Genomic DNA, 20,378 nt, shown 5'->3' on the forward strand with positions numbered 1-20,378 from the left:
AAAAGTTAAATTTCAAGACAAAGGGCAAGAAGTGTGGTAATAAGCACTACAAAATGTATCAAGTCCAAACAGGTGGCAGAGAAAGAGTTTATCGGATTCACAAGCTCTGATTTTCTTGTGTGGAAAAACTGATCTCCAGCAGGATTCGTAAAATGGAAAAATCTTTCTGGACCCTACCCCTTTTCTTCTGAATCACAGTGTGAGAATTAAGATGGTTTATGTGAGAGGTTGGAAGAATCTGAAGAAGAGGTCAGGTTGTTTTCTTTTAGTTACCTTTCTTTTTCATTTTGCTTTTACATTCAAAAAGTCAAATTAACTATTCTGAGATTAAAAATCAGTTTTTAAGGGTTCTCATATTTCCTTGTAGCATGCCTGAATGAATCTACAAGGTACCACCAATAATATACCTTCAAAGTTGAGATCTCTGGCCTGAATTTGAAAGAATCGATTTGAATTCTGACCTCCTGCTTATCAGGTGAATGCTGAAGTGAGTATTTATTTTAGAAGGAGATTCTCACTACTTCAGAATGGTTCAATTTTGCATATATTTGCTGAAAAAAAAAAAACAACCCATGAAACAAAACATTAAGAGAGTAAGCAAAGAGAAAAAAATATACGACCAGCCTCACGATTTTAGTAGTTTCCAAGCTGTGCTCCAACAGAAGGTACATAGAAATCAAGAGAACAAGATAAGAAACATCAAGAGAAGAAGTAATATCCTATCTGAAGACAATAGTCTTAAGATTAAAACAATCTTAGCGATCAAAGAGGAGGAAACCGAATCTTGGTTTTCCACACAGTATACAAAAACTTATCCTCTTAGATAAGAGGAACCAGGAAGAAAGCGCACTGCCACTCAGAAAGCATCCTACTGAGCTTTTTGGTGGCATGTACAGTTAGCAGGTAGGACCTCTGAGAGGTTAGAGTCTTTCATTAGCTTCTTATTTTACTGCTACTGGCAGCTTACCTCAGGAAAATCTGTTAGAGCAAAACTACAGGAAGAAGTTCAATGTGCTGCTGAAGCTGAGGATGCTGCTGGGTAGCTTTAACAAATTGCTCTACTTACTGAAGAGCATGGTTACTGTTATAACTAAATGCATGCACAGAACTAACTGGCAGAGGAAACCCAATAAACGCACAGCACAGGCTGTCCCCAGGGACAGAGGATGGAGATGAATGGAAGTGATCAATGGCAAGAGTTTACATCCTGTACAGAAAGGAATAAGAAAGACTTTAAAATTTCTATCAAGCACTGAACACAAGACCTTAAAAAAAAAAGTAAAGGTCAGTGACAAAGAAATAAAAGACCAGTATTGTGCAGATTGGATACTCTGCTATGAAACCACAGGAATATAGTCAGAGAGCCATGTCTCCAAATCCAAAACATTCCTGTTATTGAATTAGCAAAATGCTGTATACTAAATATACTGCTACCTGAAGACTTACCACTTCTTAAAATAACTCTCAAGAGAACATTAAATCCTGTAATTAATAGCAGTAGAACCAAAATTAGTGTGCTAGACATGACATGGGGATGGTTTGCAGTGGTTAGAATTTTATACGCAATTAATTCCTTTCACAAAAGCACATGTTCACAGAAATGATGGATTTTACTCCTAGCAGTATGAAAGGAAGCTGAGTGGGGAAATATGTTCTGGAGAAGTCAATGACTATTGAGAGAAAAGGGAAAGGAGGGGAAAAGCCTGGAGCCTACAGGAATTTCAAATGCCAACAGTGAGGCAAAATCTTGCTAGTTAAAAATAAATTCTGGATAAAAATAAATTCTGGATAAATTCAAAAAATGTCAGGACCAGCTCAGAGATGTACTCGGGTCTACCGACCCAAGAGTGACATTCAGTTTTGATCACAGGCTTCGTCTGCACTCCTCCCATTTGTGCATAAGAATAAACTTTATAGACATTCAACAGCCTGCTCACAGGCAACACTGAGAACATTCACCCTACTACTCTGTAACTGCTTGTAGGGTCAATATTTTATTATAACTTTCCTTGAATGACCTCAGTTGTCAATAGAAAACTATGCTTAAAAAAAAAAAGATCCTAGGATTAATGTAATTAACTTAATGCTATAAGTATTGTATCTAAGTAATAGCATTTACAATAATTAGTACTGCTTCTGATCACTTTATTTCACTGCAATGAGAAATATAAAGGTGTCTTGAACTGTACACAAAGGAAGTACCTCTAAGTAGTACTGGAGGATGTAGTCCAAAGGGTTGTAGGCAACTACTACAGATCACAGCCAGGATCCCACTCAGGTAGTTGCACCTCCGAACAACTTGCAGGCAAACTACTCCTGTATTTACAGGATGAAAGCAGATTTATTGCATCTGCTTTGGTAGTAGTGACTTCAATGTTGACTTTGAAGAAAGAAAAAAAGTAAATAGGAAAATCATCAATACTGGGGACCGCATTAGGACTATGTTAAATTTTGTTTGAGGAAAGGACTTGCTGCAATTCAGACAGTGACCATTACAAGCATTTGATGGAGAGACGGTAAACCATTATGACCTGTAATTTATGCTTTGTCCCTCAGCTTGAAAAGGAACGTTATCAGTCTACATGAGGATCGCACACTATGGAAACGGCATCTGTGTGTAGTTACTGAAGGCTGTGGTGGCAGTAAATCTCCAGCAGAGAAAGAGGCTGAGCCTTACAGACATCCGCAATCCGAAGGTTGTTTCAGAATGTAAGTGCACGCACAGTATTGCCATATTAATGTGCCTGAGAAAATAACCTGGGAGTAAAGGGGAAATGGATGCAGGAGTATGTTTCAGGTTGTCTCCTTTACCTTTTCATCTCTGTCTGCTCTACTGATACTTTACCCTCCCAGCTATCCAACCAGACAACCCCAATTTATGTTTTGCTTTAGCTTACAATGACCACCATACCGTAAGGCTACGAGCAGAGCATAGCACACACCCACTTAATCATTCTCCTGCATTTTTCCACCTCTACATATACTAAGTATACATCTTATACAATTTTGACAGGCCCTGAGAATCACAAGTCCCCGTTTTCCCAGGCTCCATGAGAACGTATGGCCCACACAGAACATATTGAATATACAGACCTGCAGAGGGAGATTGGTTTAAGGCCTGGAACTCACAGCAGGAACCGAGCTAAGTTCAGTTCCACTTGGAAGCTATAAAAGCACGGGTTTAAAAAAAGTGCAGCAGTATCTGGTGTTTGATATCTAACAGTATGCAACATGTTTATGACATGTATTAGGCTACAAAATCTGAGTTCATAGCCTGGGACAACAAAGCAGAACCCAGCTCTGGCATATGTAGCGGGAAATAGAAAGGCATGTCTCGGAGTGTAATGGATATCGCTGCTCCCTCAAGAGCTTGAGCTGCGCAGAGCAGGTGGTTCAATGAAAGACATCAGCACTTTTAGAAAAAATTAAAAGACAGTTACAAGACAGCTAAATAGCAGCTGGTTTAAGTAAGAGTCAATTAAGGTTGGGTTTTTGCTATAAGAACACAAATTCTGCACAATTATTTCCCAAAATTAAAAGGGGAAGAAAGTTTGTGGGCAAAACGTAGTAAGCAAAACAGTCTCACTCAGTTAAATAGGGTAACAAAATTGTGAAATTTGAACAGGGTATCACTTTCACACTACTTTTAAAAGCAGTTTCCAATTCTGAATCAGACAATCAAGTCCCATGGTACTTCCTGTGATCTTACAACAGCTTTTCCCTAATTTTTTATTTTTATTTTTTATAAAACTTTCCGCTCTCTCACGTTAAGTAAAATAACCACAGAGGCAACAAGGGAAAACGCCCAAGTATATAATGGAAAAAGGGAAACACACCAACATACATGACAACATACCAAGCCTACATATTGCAAAAAAAGTTTTATACATTAAATGAGATCAACAGAAGTAAGTGTAAAAGAGGGTCACGGTTAATTTCAAAGTATGCATTAAAAGGTAGGACTGTCTCCAGGAAGAACAGCAGTCACTTGCCAAATAGGAAATCATGTCAATACCAGCTATTCGTAATCGTAACAGTATCATACAATGGAGAAAATGTAGTCACTTTACCAAGTGAACATCACTTCTTCCTTTCATACATCAGTCTTTCTTTTTCCCCCGACTGCCACCTTTTTTCTATAGCAAATATTAAGCCAAACGGTGGATTCGTTTTTACAAAAGTGTGCTTTCTTTCCCCTCACTTTTAACATGAAGTAGAATTAAAATGAAAAAAATTACTTTATGTATGACCAATGAGAGTTCAAACAAACTCAGTTTATCCTGAATTAAATTCCGGGTTAACCTTTCAGGCTTGTGAGTTTGTATCTCATGCACTAGGATAGCAAAGATACAAAAGGAAGCTCAGATACCATAGATAAAAGCCAATAACCCCATACACAATATTTTCCAAAAATGCATTTCCAAGAGACAACTGACTCCAATTTTTAACCACAGTACATCTGATTGAAAAACAAAACAAACACGATACATAAAAGAAGGCAAAGTAAACCCAGAATAACAGCATGTTGAATTACAGAAAACAGGAAAAAAAAGGGTTTTAAATGAGGAATAGCCCTTCATGTATAATGCTTGCTTAGGAGTAAAAGATAACTTGGAAGACATGCTGAGAAAGGGGCACTGCAACTCCACAAAAACTCACCATCTCTTCCTTCCATGCAGCATGCTGCATGGGTCAATTCTCCCAGAGGAAAAGCAATCTGAGGTACCTCTGTTGAATTCTGTTATAGGCTTAAGTGAGAAGTAAACTAAGGAGCTACTCTCAGGTTGCTCTTTACCATAGTTCAGCCCAAGACACAAGCAGCCCTTCCATTCCTGCATTCTGGAGGTTTCAGTTCTGCTACCAGTCAATAAATGAAAAGTCAAGTCTATTTTCTGTTATTTAGATTAGTGTTTTAAAAGCTGTTTAAGTTTCTTAAATTTTTCAGGTCTTAGGTTATATAGGTCTGGTAAGCAAGTTTTTGTGTTTTTTTTTTTTTTTATACACTGTAGCTGAAAAACTTTCAAAGTCCTATAAAAAAAAACTCATATATCGTACTATTATCAGTTGAATTTAAATATTTATTGTAAAAAAAAAATCTTTTTCCACTCATTTGCATGGAGTACAAGAAAGTGAAAAAAATAAGCAATGAGAAATTATCTTGCTTTGCACAAGATTTAGCTTCAGCATAAAACATTAAAACCTCATCCCCTAAGTATTTGAACAGTGCAACTGAAGGGCTGCTCATGTCCTATATTAAAGTGGTTTAAAATTTAGTTGAATTTTAATTCAGCTGTCCTTGTAAAACATGTGTTATCACAGTGTCTTATAACATAAAACAAATTAATCATAATGAACACAGAAGTGTATCATTTTGGCATGTGCATATACACACACACTGTGCAAACCATGATCAATTCTACTTGAAAAATAACCACGCTTACCTGTTAATATAACTTAGAGCAACATAGGTTGGCTGCTGAAGTTCTTGTTTCTCTAATACACGTGGGTCTGTATCTGGAATTAAAAAAATAGATATACTGAATTCAATCTTCTGTATTTACCATGAAACATACAAGACTGCATAGTGCAAAGTAACGTAGGTGAAGACAAGAGATCTAACAGCTCAACCCAGTTCATCCATATACAGTATGCTTAGCACAGCACAATCATTTGTTCATTCATAAACACAGTATTGCATTACTTTACACAAGAATTTAAAACATCAACAGTGATGTAATTTCCAACTGTCACACAAGCTTTCACAATCTCCCTCATAAATATTAGTTTTCACTGCTTTCCATGATTTACAGTGTTAAAAGGGTTTAGCTTTCTTGTTTTTTTAATGTAGTTATTTCTAAATATTGTTGACACATTTTGAGATGTTTCAAGACCCATTAAATCTCTTCAGCTGGGACTTGACTTTTCTTCTCCATCTCTGAGTTTTGCTTTCTCCCTTCTCTGCAGCTTATTTTTGAAGCTGTCTATCAGAAGTCATATAAAAACACGCTCGAATTAAAATGCCTGCCAAGCAGATCACTGCCCACCAAAAGCCCTGAAACAAGCACAATCCAAATCCCTCGACTACCAACTCTCATTCAAATGAAAGAAGGTTTTCAATCACTATTTTCAACGTCCCTTTTAAGTTTTGCATTTTTTTTCTGACAAAGAAATAGCTTAAACCAGTTTAAAATTCTGAAACCAAAACTATGTATGCCCATAGTCTAAGTAGTTTACTCATACAAAATTTAGACTGTATTGAGACTTCAAATACAACATTCCCCACATTGTAGAATGCATCTTTAGGAGGTGATTATGAACAGACTTCAAAAGTTCCCAATGGAACATGTGCATCATGCCTGTGCACATTACTACATATTCATTAACAACGTATTTTATGCATGACTTTAAAAGCAGTTCTAAGTTCACCTTTTGCTTTTTCAACTATAAAGAACACAAACTGTTTTTACTAAATGGCTGTCCGTAGCGCTGCTGCTATCTTTTATGTCAGAGAAAGCATCTATTTTGTGTTTGGGGAAGGAGAAAAAAATAAGCGAAACCCACCCAAGAACAAACAAACACGGGAAGATCTTACAGTCAGGATGTATTTTGGATTGTTCTCACTTCTTGCTGCAACTTTAAGCAAAGCTGATCGCAGAAAGCTCATTATCTTGACAGCCACATTTGTTTGACCTCATCAGTTGCTTCTGGTGGGATTTGCGGTTTTTGTTTTGTTTTTAAAACCTGATAAAAGTTGTTTTGGAATCTGCCTCAGCTACCCTATCTTTAGCAAGATTTTTAACTGAAATGAATGGGGACTGTGCTTGAAATAGGTACAGTAGTTACCCTACTGCCCAAAGCTGATGTCTTCATTCTGTGTGCAGAGAATTCCCTGTCTCACCCCCTCAGAGCTCAGATCGATGCTAATCTTTCTTCCCACATTTCAGTTCCTACAAAGCTCATACTCCAGGATTTGCTAGCATGCCTTATCAAAATGTCCATAAAGAGATAAACACCTTCAAGGAAGGTCAGAGAGGGGAGATAAAAGCCCAAGTACGAGCTCAGCCACCAACCCCAGCCTACTTTCCTTGCCTTTCTGGTGCCTGGGGAAATCCTGCAGCAATTATCAGCACACCACTCTCTGCATTAAACTAACCCAAGACAGCAAAGCATTGGCTATCCTCCCCTTTATCTTTGTAATTCCCTTCCCCTCTCTGAGGAACTGGGGTTTACAGGACACACAAAGATCTTTTCCTTGTCTTTGTTTCCACAAAACACACAGTCATTTAGCAGGCCAAGCACACAACCGCTGTCACGGTGAACTTTGTTAGATTTACATCTCTGCGGTGCAGGGCCTGCCATGAAACTGTCTCGATACTGCATGTCTGCAGAGCCCTAATCCCTGCCAGGACTGACTGAACACCGCCTCAGCCCACATTTAGGCCTCTGTGGTTAAATGACTACGTCTTCGCTAATCCGGTTCTTAAATGGGATTAACCTCCACCTATAAACAACTGTTTCTGCGACTGAAGTAGGCAAAAATAAGGTTGGTTTACATCAGCGTGTTGTCCTCTCCCACAGATAGGAGCAAGGGAAAGCTCCGATGAAGCTTTCACACTTCATCTGCCTGCCAGCAGCCCACCATAATGCTCGCTAAAGATGGAAAAACAAAGACGAAACCCAAAAAACTCATAATTTTTGTAGGAGCTGGTTAGCAAAGCACATCATCTGCTAGTCAGCACCTGTGCAGAGGAACCCCATCTCTCAGGAGATGCCATCTGACACACACTGCTTGGCTGGCTTGTCCTTTGGCTGCCCTCAGAGCACCCACACCTGCCTGCGGCAATTTCCAGCCACCACCACCAGCTTTTTGGTCACTGCTACAAAATGCCACTGGTTTGCTCCTTCCTGTCTCACCGTGCTCCTCCTCGCCCTCTGCCTTTCTCCTCCCCTGCCCCTTCCTTCACACAGCCCACTTCCCACTACTCCTCCATCCTCCCCTGCCGCCATCTCGGCCCTTGCTGAGGAGGCCATCACAGGCTGCGCGCCTTCCCTCCCCTCAAAACCCCCTGCTGTGTGAACAAAACCTGCAGAGATGTGTATAGCTGCCTGTTCGCCTTGTGCCCCAAGACTTAACACCTACACAATGCACACACGAAATGGTTTCCCCATACCGCCCTCTCACTAGCCTCCCTGCTGTTCACAAAATGGCCCTGTAAAAATGTTTGGTCAATGTTTCCTCAAGCACGCATAGGCTGGTCAAGGCAGCCAAAAGTTGCCTAAATAGTTTCCAAACAGACACCTATAATGGATTAAACACTCACTAATGACAAATCTCTTTCTAAAAAAGTATTTATGCAGTATAACCATGGACTGATCTGAGCTCCCTTTCTTATACTGAAAGAAAAACATCCAGACAGCACGCACAAAAACCACCACAAAATTTGTTTTGAAGGGACTGATCAACAGCTGGGTTTAACTGGTTACTCTGGCTTCCTGAACTGACACGGGATATTGAAGCCTCACTGCTGCATTATTTTTGCTGTATTGCTTTAAATCTAGCAGAACAAATTGCCACCCGCTGTCCATTAGCTGCCTTCATTACTTGTCTCTTCTCATAAGCATTACGTTCCACTGAGTCCATTTCACAACGGGAAGACAGAAAGCACTACGTACTTTCTGTAATGCTCAGGATGTTTCTGGGTTTTGATTTATTTTTTTAAAACTTATGGTCTCTTATTTTACTATGGTGTTTGATGTTGAAAACCCTGTTGTTTTTTCTTCCTCTAACAAAGTGTTATAAAAATAATTTTTTTGTTGTTGTTCTGGGCTTCCCCATCTCGCTATTTAAAGACTGAAGGGTGGGTGCCAACACCCACAAGAGATACAGTTGCTCAAGTAATCAGGGATTAGACACTTTCAATTTCTCACGTCCACAGAGTGCTCCACACTGGGCAACCAGACAAGTAGCATGAATACATAATTAAGGCTAAAACCATAAATTGCACTACACCTCCTTTAAACTGCTCGACTGAAGCCAGGCATTTTCTGCAGAGCATGTGCTAACAAAATGAATCACTGACTGCTGAACCAAGCTACCATTACTAAATCACCTCACTCTATGTAGCAATAGCTTTCAGCTTGAAAACGTTGCAAAATCCTAACCTGGCAAAGCATTTGAAAGAGAGCAAATAATAGAAAAGTATACCCATCCTGTTCAAGTACAGTCTCCATCAGATGCGTAACTTTGTTCTATGTGAGTATTCATGCACAAAATACATGCCACATCTTAGCTACAAAATGGAGCAGTGAATTTTGCCCTACCTCTGTACAAGAAATTTATCAAAAGCAACTTCGTGTGAGAGAATTCTCATAAAGTTCCTGCAATTAAATAACTGAAAAATCACCTTTCACCTATAAGGCACATAGAGGACAAACAAATTTCAGTAGCATTATTTGAAAACTGCAAGCATTCTTCTCGTAGTGACTAGGAAAAATGCAAAGTGGCAAAGCTGGTCTCAGATTAAAGGAGGTAAAATTTAAACTACTCTTCCACGTCTTAAATATGAAGTGTCCAGTGCTGCTTCTACTTCATTGTGCTACCACTGAACGAATGAGCAGAAGCTGAGGTCAATCCTGATAAGAGTCCAGGACATCTAAATCCCTATTCACATACAAATGAAGTGACCAGACTTTGAAGATGTTTTCGTAGCTATAATCCTCCAACAGATTTTACTGACACTGTAGAAACAACATTTCTGGGGTAGAAAAAAAAAGGATGAATTCATATCTTCAAAAGATGTAGGTTTGAAAAAATTGCCATGTCATTACTTCAGCCAGATAGCTGCAACAAAAGCAACAAGATAAAACTCCCCTTGTCAGCCCAAGGGTATTTTTTCTCCCTGTTTCATCTCAAAAAGAGCAACAAAACTCCACAAATGTTAGGAAAATAATGGCCCTACAAAGGATTTTGAAAACACTACAACTCATATTTAAAAGGACCATGGACTTGAAGTATGATCCATCTCCCAAGTCACTTGGAGATGTTTACGGTAATCTCACCTTTTTGTACGAGATCGGTGCATGTAAGTGCTGGACCAAACAGCAAATGCAGAGGTTCTCTAGACTCACAACTTGCCTGCTAGAGCAGTCCTACACACATCCCACGCGCCCACCACTGGGTTCGCAGAGTGTCTGTCTTATATTTCACTTGGCCTTAAAAACTGGCTGATACAAGTCTGCTCAGCTAATTAATTAAAACCTACACTTCCCTTGAAACTAGCTCCCTTCACTAATGATGCCAAGGCAAACATTTCTGTTGGCTTCCTCCAAAGTTCACAATTGTTCTTACGCGGGCATAGCTTAAAAAGCCAGAAACAGATAAATTCAGTGTTACTGGAAACTGTTCCCAATCCCACACTTCCACTGCAAGGAAGCCACTAGGAATTTCACGGTTTCGATTCCAGATGCAGTGTTATGAATTTGAAGAGCAGGATCACAGACAACTATGATTTCACGGGTGTCAACATGGCTTCCTGGTAGTATCTTTACAGACAAATATACATATTTAACTTGCCAGCCTATGACACATGCATTTAGAGTTTGTTCAGTTAAGGGCTTCACTCAAAATCCAGCAGGGACATTATTTGCTCCATGCAGTACTTCAATTCATCTCTAAAAGGGAAGCAACTTGTGTCTCAGCAGGTAGTGCTCTATCTCAGAAACAGAAGACTGGAGATAAATACCATGAGTCTGCAAGAGTTTTAAACCCACCTGACTGCAAGAACACCTTATATAAACACAAGTTTAACTTCTTTCCAAGGGTGCCAAATGCCAGATGGACTTAACAAAATGTATAAATCGGATAAGATGCTAAATGCTTCCACGCTTCCAGATAAGCTCTCATTAAGCAGATGACTAAGAAAGCTATATTCAGGCAAGTTCTAACACAAAAACACTATAGTTATTTCAACTCACATTTTCAATGAACACTGGAGACTCCATACTACCTTTTTTTTTTTTTTTTAAGCACATACGTCTCCCGATTTGGACTACTCAAGACTTGCCAACCTTTCTCAGCTGCCAACAGTTTGTTTCTCCTGTCAAATTGCTCTTAAGTTCATGAAGCCATGGAAAAGAAAACTGACAGTCACAGGCCACCGAAATACAAATGAAAGTTCAGATCAAAGCAGTGTCCAGTGTAGACAAAAGCAATACGGTAGGTGATCTATCACGGCCCTTTTCTAAGGCCTTGCAAGCACAAGACAGTGTAAATCTTAACAGTGGCAGATTTCTTACTGCAGATGTAGGCAAGTGGTTATCGAAAAGAAATACCAAACAGAAGACTTATTTAAATGAAGGAAGCCCCAGGAAAGTAAAAAAGAAAAGTCTCTTCTTAGGAAAAGCACCCAATCCCAAGGACATCACTCCAGCATTTCCCCTTCACTTGTGTTAGTACTGCAGAAGCCGTGAGGCTCAGTCACAGGATGTCACTGCAAGAGGGACCATCCAAAAAAAAAAAAAGGGGGGGACAAAAGTTCAAAGCAGTCTGCTGAAAATTAAAGCACAAAAAACTCCAAGACAACCATAACAAAGAGCATCAATTCACTGCTGCAGCTTAGCACATCTGAAACTCCATTTTATGGACACAAGAACTCAGAGCTCTGTGGTATGAGAAAATGGTTTCTTACTGGTGTTAAAATAATATATGCTATTTTAGATAACCTATACAGAAACCAGCCACTTCTTTACTCTCACAGCAACAGAATAGTAGAACATTTTTATATAACACTATTATTGAGCAATACCGCTTCATCCTCGCATGCAGCCACTACTGAATTCAGACTGTGAGTTCTCAGAAGCAACAGCCATCCTGTACCTCCCACAGTCCAGCCACACCGGGTTCTGATTGCAGCTTCAAATGTACTAATTTAATGTATAATTATATTCAAAGGATTACTGGTTTAAAATCGTAGCTCAGTAACACGACAGAGATCATTTGACATTAGTTTATATATATACATATTTATACATGTATATATACTTGTGATATAACTGTGGACACGAAAAAGATATTTCAGATACAGAAAACAGAAAAGAAAAAGAATGCATGGAATCCAATTGTGGTTCCCAGTTCTGTAAGATTTTTAAATTTCTGCAATTAAGTTAATTATCACATACTAGTAAGCAACCACAGCACTCCTTGGCTGCTGAAGTCAACCTTTGATTCTGTCACGCTGTCTTCAAAAAGGCAATTAAAGTGAAAAATGAGAGTGTGCATAACTTTCCAGTGCCACAGATTATATATAAATAACATAACACAACTAAGAACAGGACAGAAGTTCCCAATCCAAATACTTGATCAGCTAAGCCATGTCTTTATTTGTTTATTTGAAAATATACTACTTTGCTACTCTTGTGGTTCTTGTTATTTACTACCTACTGCCTTATGAAGAGTTTTTCCTTGCTAGAAATTAAAAGAATTTTCCATCCCTCTATCCCCAAAATAATTTAAATTAATCAAGGTTAGCCAGTATCAAATATGCTAGAATAACTAAGAGGTAGTGGCCAGACCCAATAAATTTGTCTGTTCCTTCCCTTCTCAACGGGACAATCTGGTTGACCAGAACTTGTTGAGGTTGCCTACATAGTTAGTCTCTTGCTTCTCACCAATTTACAGCACTGTAAACCAAGTACAGAATTTGTGAAATTCTTTATTTAAAAGTGAAAACAAAGTAGCGTATGCTTTAAGTGTTCTCAGTGGGAAGCTTGAGAAGCATGTGCATCCTGCGAGGAACACCATGCGTGCTCTCTGCATGCCACCCTGCATCCTCATCACTTTCCCCAGCCCACTCTTTCCAGCACAGAAACACAACCAGCATCGTCTTCAGCAGATAAATTCAAATGGTGGCTTCTCCTGATTCCATTAGAAGGGGCCCCAATTAGAAATACAGCCCAGAACTCAAGCACAACTGAACAACTTGCTGCCGCCTACTTCAGCCTGCCTTTGACAGAATGGATGGTGCTTGACCAACCATTTTTTAACCCATCTCTCATGCATGCCCTCCTCCAAAAACGTACCCAAAACTCCAGCAGCAACTGTGAAGCAGGGAGCTGTGTAGGAGAGTACAGCCGTAATTATTTAGAAGAGCATTACCGTGCACTGTGATTACTTCACCCTCATAATATTCTCAGTAGCTCATGTCTCGGATTATAAAGAGCAATGCTGTAAATCAGATACTTGATTTCTATCCGAACGGAAAGTAATTGCTGGTAACTAGCTGCAGAGCCACAGATGTCAAAAAGGCGTCTCGTGATCTTTCAGATGTAGTGAACTGCGAGCACACTTCATGTGCTATGATGCTTTTCCACTTATGTTAATTAGATTTTATTTGAAACATATAATTATCGCAGCAACCAAATGCAATAAGTAATGGTTATTTTTAATAGGTAAAATATTCATTAATCACATCAATTGGAGACTAGCAAATTGCTGGAAAGATCCCTCAGAGAAGGAAAAGAACACGTGTCTGCTGCTACTTTATTTTCCTTTTTAAATCGTGAGATGTATTCCATTTTTAAGTATTTGAAATGTTAACATCTTGCTTGCAACTTCTAAGTGCAAATATAAGTAATGAAGCTTGAAATAGAGAAAAATTAGAATGCCATTTTCACTAAATTTCCCAGCATTTAATTCAAGTCACATAATCTCAGGAGGTGCCACTGAGGAGTGCGAAAATAAAGGGTCCATTCTCACTTAACAGTCAAGTAAGCACACAGGACATAACATGTAGCGTTAGCATTCCCTAAATGACCACATTTCAATAACGAAATGAACCTTTTTTCCCCCCTCCACTCTGTGATCAGTGTTTTTTTTTTTTTTTTTTTTTTTTTTTTGTCTGAGAGTTTTAAAAATGCACATACCATGGAAAGACACTCACCTTTACTTCACCCAAATCTAAAGTAAAAGAGAAATTAAAAAAAAAAAAAAGTGATTTAGGGATATTATTCTATTCTGAAACCAACAAAGCCAGCTTCATGGCATATAGCACGCCCCACCAAACACACACATCAACATGATGCTCTTGTTAATCGTGCTGTAGGTCCTGGCCACGCTCCCTGCCCTCTGCACCAGCTGTAAGAGCACAGCTATGTTGGCAGAGCCCTCTGATGGGGACACAGCAAGAGTACATCAAAAGGCCTTCTCCTGTTGACATAGTTGTATCACCTCCCCAAACGACATGCGAGGCCAATAAAAACATGCTGCCAGCATAGCTGTGACCGCCCCAGGGGTGAGCGGGTATGGAGCTGCTGGTCAGGGAAAGCATTTTTCATTCCTTGCGCTGACAGCCTGGAGAGAAAGGGAGAAAAAGGCAGGAGGTTGTTCTCCAACACAGAGACATGAATTTTCTAGGTACACAGGCAACCCCCCCCCCCATTTCCAAAATTTGTACATTTCTCCACTCTCTAAGATCCTCTGCATCATTTCCCATTACATTTGGAACAAAAAAAGAGAAGGGAGGAACATTTGTCTTGTGGTCAGCATTTTGCCAAAACTGTAAGGAAATAAATTTTGGAATTGGCATTGGATTGATTTAGGGTTGAGTGTAGAAGGTTTCTATGAGAACCAGGTTCTGGCTTGGGCAAATCCATTGGGAAGTTTGGCCTTTTTGGGCAAAACCTGGTGACTACTAGTAACAGAACAACCTTTACAGAAAACCAACTAGAATCCCACGTCTTCTCAAATCCAGGGTATAAGGTAAGTACATGCTTAAATCCATATTCTAAGATAAACAGTTTTGCATAAAGCAGGCAGTTATTTCAAAACAGCTAGTTTTCCTATTAAAAAAAAATTGAAAATTTATAGGTTTGTGTTTTGCCTTTTTATTATTATTACTTTAATACTCAAAGTCTTGTTCTAGTCTAGTTTTAATAATGAAAACCTGGCTAAGCATTCCAAAATAAATAAAAGCCAGTATTACTTTAAATAAAAGTTCAAAATATATATCTTGACAGTTTTGATGCTTAGGGGTTTTATTTCCCAAAGTAGTAATGATCTCCAGGAGTTAAAATAATATAATTATATCCCAACTCCATAGCCAACTAAACCACAACTGAACTTCAGTGGCACATATTTCATCCGCAATGTCAGAAGATCTTCATTTCAGACTATCAACATAGCACTAAATTTTCAAGTGTCATTGAAAACAGGCCACTTTTAATTTTGGCTGGAAACACTAAAATCAACCACTACAGGCAAGGCAGCTAGTATTTCACAAATTAAACCTCTTCATCTTTACCAGGAATCAAGAAGGAAAGCCTTTACTGTGTTATTTACTGTCTCTTCACTGCTCTGCAAACAATATTTTTGTTTGTTTGTTTTGTTGGTTGGTTTTGTTTTAGAGAAAGGGTTGTAATTAGAAGGAAACAATACATATTTTTCCTGTGACTCACTGAAGCTGCTGTAAGAAACTTATCTTCTGGGCTACTGCTTTGCACAATGTTATAGGATGCAGCCTGGGTTCCCGATCTTCAGTTCCTGCTGACAGGGAGTGCACAAAACGAAGCAATTTCCTGTAAGGATGAAGGGAATGGCATCACAGCACAGCGATGCCAGCTGTTTCAGGATTGCTTGGCACTGCCCTCCAGAAGGCAGCAACCAAACCTGGTGGAGCTGGAGGCTGATGGTGCACAGATGGGAACCAGCTGTGTAAGAATACCAGGTGCTCAGATAACCTTTGTTTCCTGAAACTGCTCTGCCAAATTCATTTGGACATACTCTATCTTGCACAATTTTATTTCACTGAAAATAATTTCACCACCAATGTGCCTTATCCAAGACTGTGAGCAACTCCACATTTATGCCGAGTGCCACCCATGAAATATCCAGCAACAAGCCTACCGCAGGGAACAAGAAACAACCCCACATCATCACTCAATACATTTCTTACAAGGCTTTTCCCCCTTTCTCTCAGAGGGATCCAACATCACTGAATATATTAGGTTCACATTGGTGTGCTGCTGTGAGATGAAAAATCCATTTCTCTGCACAAAAACTGACAATTTTTATTTAGTTTTACTGTATGTCTTCTGTATTAGCTTTTTAAAGCTCAGTATTCAATCACTGGGACAACAAGGACTAGTGTGGAAGAAATTCTTCACGTGCTACCAACCAACCTCGACCTGTTTGTTAGCCCTGAAGCACTAACGGTGGAGCAGATCCCCTACACCTTTAAGATCTGTTCTTTTAAGAGATAATCTTCAAAGCATCTCCTCCTCCTGAGGAGTACCAGGGTGGAATAGGTTATTTAATGCATTGAGGTTACCACTTCAACTCTAGGATCTCCAGGCATTGACCGCCTTGGTGTCCTCACCTGGATGAAACCGAGCCACCTTGGCCCAGCTCCGAGCAGACACTGGTTTGCAGAACTGGGACGAGGGGAGATGTCCCAGCCTGACTCCGCAACCATCTCTAACACCACACCGGGAGCCGACCCGTGCCATGCTCCAGGGCTGGGCCGCCTCGTGGCCGCCATGTCACCACCTCGTGGTGGCCCCCGCGCTGCTCCCCTGCCGCCATTTGCCATCCCGCTAAGGCGGCAGGCATTATTTCACCTCAGGTAATGGGAAGGTGTTTCCAGCCCAGGTGGTTTTCCTGTCGTTTGTGGCAGGCGTGTAGCCCTCGGTGCTGGCATCTCTGCTGGCTCATCTCGCAGAAGAGGGGGGCATTCAGCAGCTTTGGTCTTTACCTCCATGCCACATCCTCCAGTCAACTTAGGACTTGCAGCATTCTCCGCTGCTTACCTACAAGTTTTATTGTCCCAGCATTTAGCTACTTCTTTGCTATTGTTTCTTGGAAAGGGAAAGGTTTTGAGATACTTTTGCTAATTGTAACGGCTCTAACATAGAGAAAACCCTGATCACAATGAATTAAACTAAGCCATCATGTCTTTAAAAGAAAAAACTTAAGGCAGGGGATGAAAAAAATAAGTAAAAAAAGATGAAGATAAGCCTGAAATGTTGACAGTAGGTAGGAATTTAAGGAAATCAAAAGACTTAATATCAAAGGTGCTTTAAGGCCAAGGCTCATTCTTAAATACATTTCACTTTATTACCCCAATCAAATGCTGTCTTCAACAAATAAACATTTGTGGGAAGACAAAGGAAATGCTGCAAGGTGTCAATTCCTTTAGAATTACAGTATTATTTTTTGCTCACATGTAGACTTTGAATATAGAATCATTAATCTAATAATCATGCTAGTGAACACAAAGTTAATTTACCATAATATATTTTTTAAAAATGTTTACAGATAAAACAACTGGATGAGTACTCACTAAAGAAGATAACAAAACATCACATTCAGTTTCTGAGCTTCCATTTTTTCCCCTGACATTCATGCAAGCCAAACCATCTACATTTCCTTCACGTTGTCATATAATAGAAAGCAACAGTAGGACACCACATTTTTGGCAGGTTAAATTGGTGCTCGAGATTCAGAACACTCAAGATTTCCTGAGAATGCTTCTCAGCACAGAAAGCTCCCTCTTCTGCTCTGAAGCACCTGACAGGATTAAACAATCTAATATGTATATTCATTTTTGCACACCCGAGCTTTCTGTGTTGTAATTTCTGATGCAAGATGCAGAGAAACAATGCCTCACTCTTAGCTCAGTACAACTTCAAGAAGTAGTGTTGATCTGTTTCAAAACAGTGATGAATTTACTGTATTTACATGTTTGTAGCCATCTGAAAACTTCATTATTCAGACTCACCAAAACATCTGTTTAACTCTACTGAAGCACTATACGTAACTAGAATCAAGAGGAAGTTGGAAACAGGGTTGGTGGGAAATGGAGGACATCAGCTGTTCTGAAAACTCAAGCAAGGCTGTCTTAGATCAGGATACATAAATATATACAGTATATAGACATGTTTCCTGATAGCAGTATATATCTCGAAGAAAATACGCACATTCCTCTGAAAATCCTGCTGCTAATTATATATTTAACTGCTGCCAAAAAAATTACTTCATGCAATGATGGTTCACTGTCTTCTAAATTCTACTATTGTTGTTACTAAACAGCAATTAACTGCTGCAAGCTGATGGACAGTACTAAATATTTTTCCTGTACTATTTCTCCTCTGATCAGCAGCTGACTATGAAAGAAAAAACATTACATACATTTATCAGAATGATTAGGGAATAAGATACCACAGAATCACTTAGTAAACAAAGGTTCTGATGCTGAATTTAAGAACAAATTAAATTCTGATGAATTCAGCTAAACCTATGCTGTTACTTGCTCTGTTGGAGTTATTTTTAGAATGTGATTTTTGAAAATTCCCTAAGGTACATTAAATAATTTTGCTTCAAAGGACTAACAAGAGTATACGAAGACACTTTCAACTTTAAAAATAGTAGTGCTTTCTCAAGGCATATTTCAGTAATAATCTTACAAGTGTAATTGCATATGCATCAGAAAAATAACATCACCTTTCCAAGTCTGCTACTATATGCAACAGCAGATGGCTTTCCCTTTGTTGGCAGTTTCTCTCTCCTTGAGAAATAGCTTAAAAAGTTTAACCAAACTCTTTAAAATATTTCCATATAACAGTTAAAAGGGTAAGGCCTATTAAAAGGCTATGTGTTCAGAGAGAGCTTGTTTGGTTTGCTGTTTCCAAACAAACGAATGAAAGAATCTATTTGGCAACTAAGTCATTTTCCAGATTCAACAGACACCTGCATGTCAGCATCAGGACAATATAACTGCATTCCTGCCAGGATTAGTTCAAGGTACTTGACTGAAGTTGCTTTGAACTCTCTTCATATTCAGGACTAAGAGTAAGTAAATATGGTTGTTGGGTTACAAGGAAATTAAGACCACCAGCACCAATACTACACCCACGCCACCCCCTGTACTCCAAAATTCCTTAAGCATTTTCCCTGCCATTTACTAAGGCTAGCTGAAGTATCTCCATTTCCATTCTATTTGAATTTTAGTAGCTTTTAATATTCATTGCTTAATGCAGTGTCAGTGTGCTCACCCCTTGCTCTGCAGAATGGTATTGATTTGCAGTGAGAAGCAGAGAAATGCCTAGTAACTCCTCTGTAATTTATTCTAGCTCTAAAGCTTTTCACTACAGTTAGTAGACTACCTAATAACCTAGTCAAAACAAAGACAAATATCTTCTATGACAGAAAACTGCGGGGAAGGTGGCATGAATTAAAGAGTATGGAAATAAACACCTTAAACAAACCACCTCAGTGGGAGACTGACATTGCCTGTCTGCCAATGAACCACAGACAAGATGCTTAGAAAAACCCTGAAACAAAGAAAAAGCTGCATATTGTTCCAGGGTTCCCATGTCAGCACCACCCCTGAAGCCAGAAACATTAATAATTTTTCTTTTGCTTTTCTTTTATTCTATTCCAGGGAGAAGGGAATTGAAATTAAAACAAACAAAAAAGTATCTAAATAAGATTGCCTTTTTTTTTTTTTTTTTTTTTTTTTTGTCTTTTGCTGGTTGAAATCTGCCTGTGCCAAGTGCTAATGCAAAATGCTGGGGTTAAAGATTTCTTGGTTTTGTTTTGAAATGGGTAAGTAACAGTCCTACAACTTGGCTGACTCATAAAAAGCTTCAGACATTCCTTATGAGAGGCTCTCTACTCCATCAACTCAGAAACCAAGCTTGCCCATTTGATGAGGTAACTAATTGTCCCTGCTTAACATCAGCTACTTTTTCTACCTCTTTCACCTATATGTACTTGAAAAACTGTTTACTAAACTCAGTACCATTGAAACACACCAGACTGACAGCAGTCAAAAACAAACAACAAAAGACCCTCACCAAATTGCTTTGGTAAGGAGAAATTCAATATGAGCAGTCAAAATGCAGGTTTTCCTATTCTTATTATCACTAGGATGAACACATTCTAACTTCCAGGTCTGAAAGCACATCATGGTGTGTCATTCCAAAACAGGCTGTGACCCACGCACTCGTGCATCCCCCTGCAATCTGAATTCAACAGGAAAGAAATCTGCTGGAGTGGGCTGTGGGAGGAGGCATGGGAAGCTACAACTCGCTCCTAACATTCCTCAGTCTAAATCATCAATGGACCAGGACAGAGGTGCATGACAGGAGGCAGACTGCGCTACAGTCATGATGCGGCCTGAGGTAGTGTCTGCTGGAAAGACAAGTCCATTCCCTACACACACACACAGTAAGTGGCCTTCTCTCTGCAGCTACCAGCTAAGATTATAAATCAGCATGTTTTTGCAACATTAAAAGCCACTACAGCTGCATAGGAACCAAGATCATAAATTTTTTTTTCAATGAACCTTTGAACAGCATCAGGCAATAGCAAGGCTTTCCACACA

General features: G+C 39.3%; 1 protein-coding gene across 1 annotated transcript in view; it reads right to left on the bottom strand.

Moving 5' to 3' along the window:
- The window catches only part of JAZF1 (JAZF zinc finger 1), a 183,741-nt gene that overhangs the window by 78,307 nt on the left and 85,056 nt on the right, over window positions 1-20,378 (bottom strand). Inside the window, exon 2 of the mRNA XM_032181958.1 lies at window positions 5,442-5,514. Coding sequence (XP_032037849.1) covers window positions 5,442-5,514 — 73 coding nt within the window. The remainder of the gene's footprint in view (window positions 1-5,441; window positions 5,515-20,378) is intronic.

This window comes from Aythya fuligula, chromosome 2 (assembly GCF_009819795.1).
Source record: "Aythya fuligula isolate bAytFul2 chromosome 2, bAytFul2.pri, whole genome shotgun sequence".
In the NCBI taxonomy this organism is placed as follows: domain Eukaryota; kingdom Metazoa; phylum Chordata; class Aves; order Anseriformes; family Anatidae; genus Aythya; species Aythya fuligula.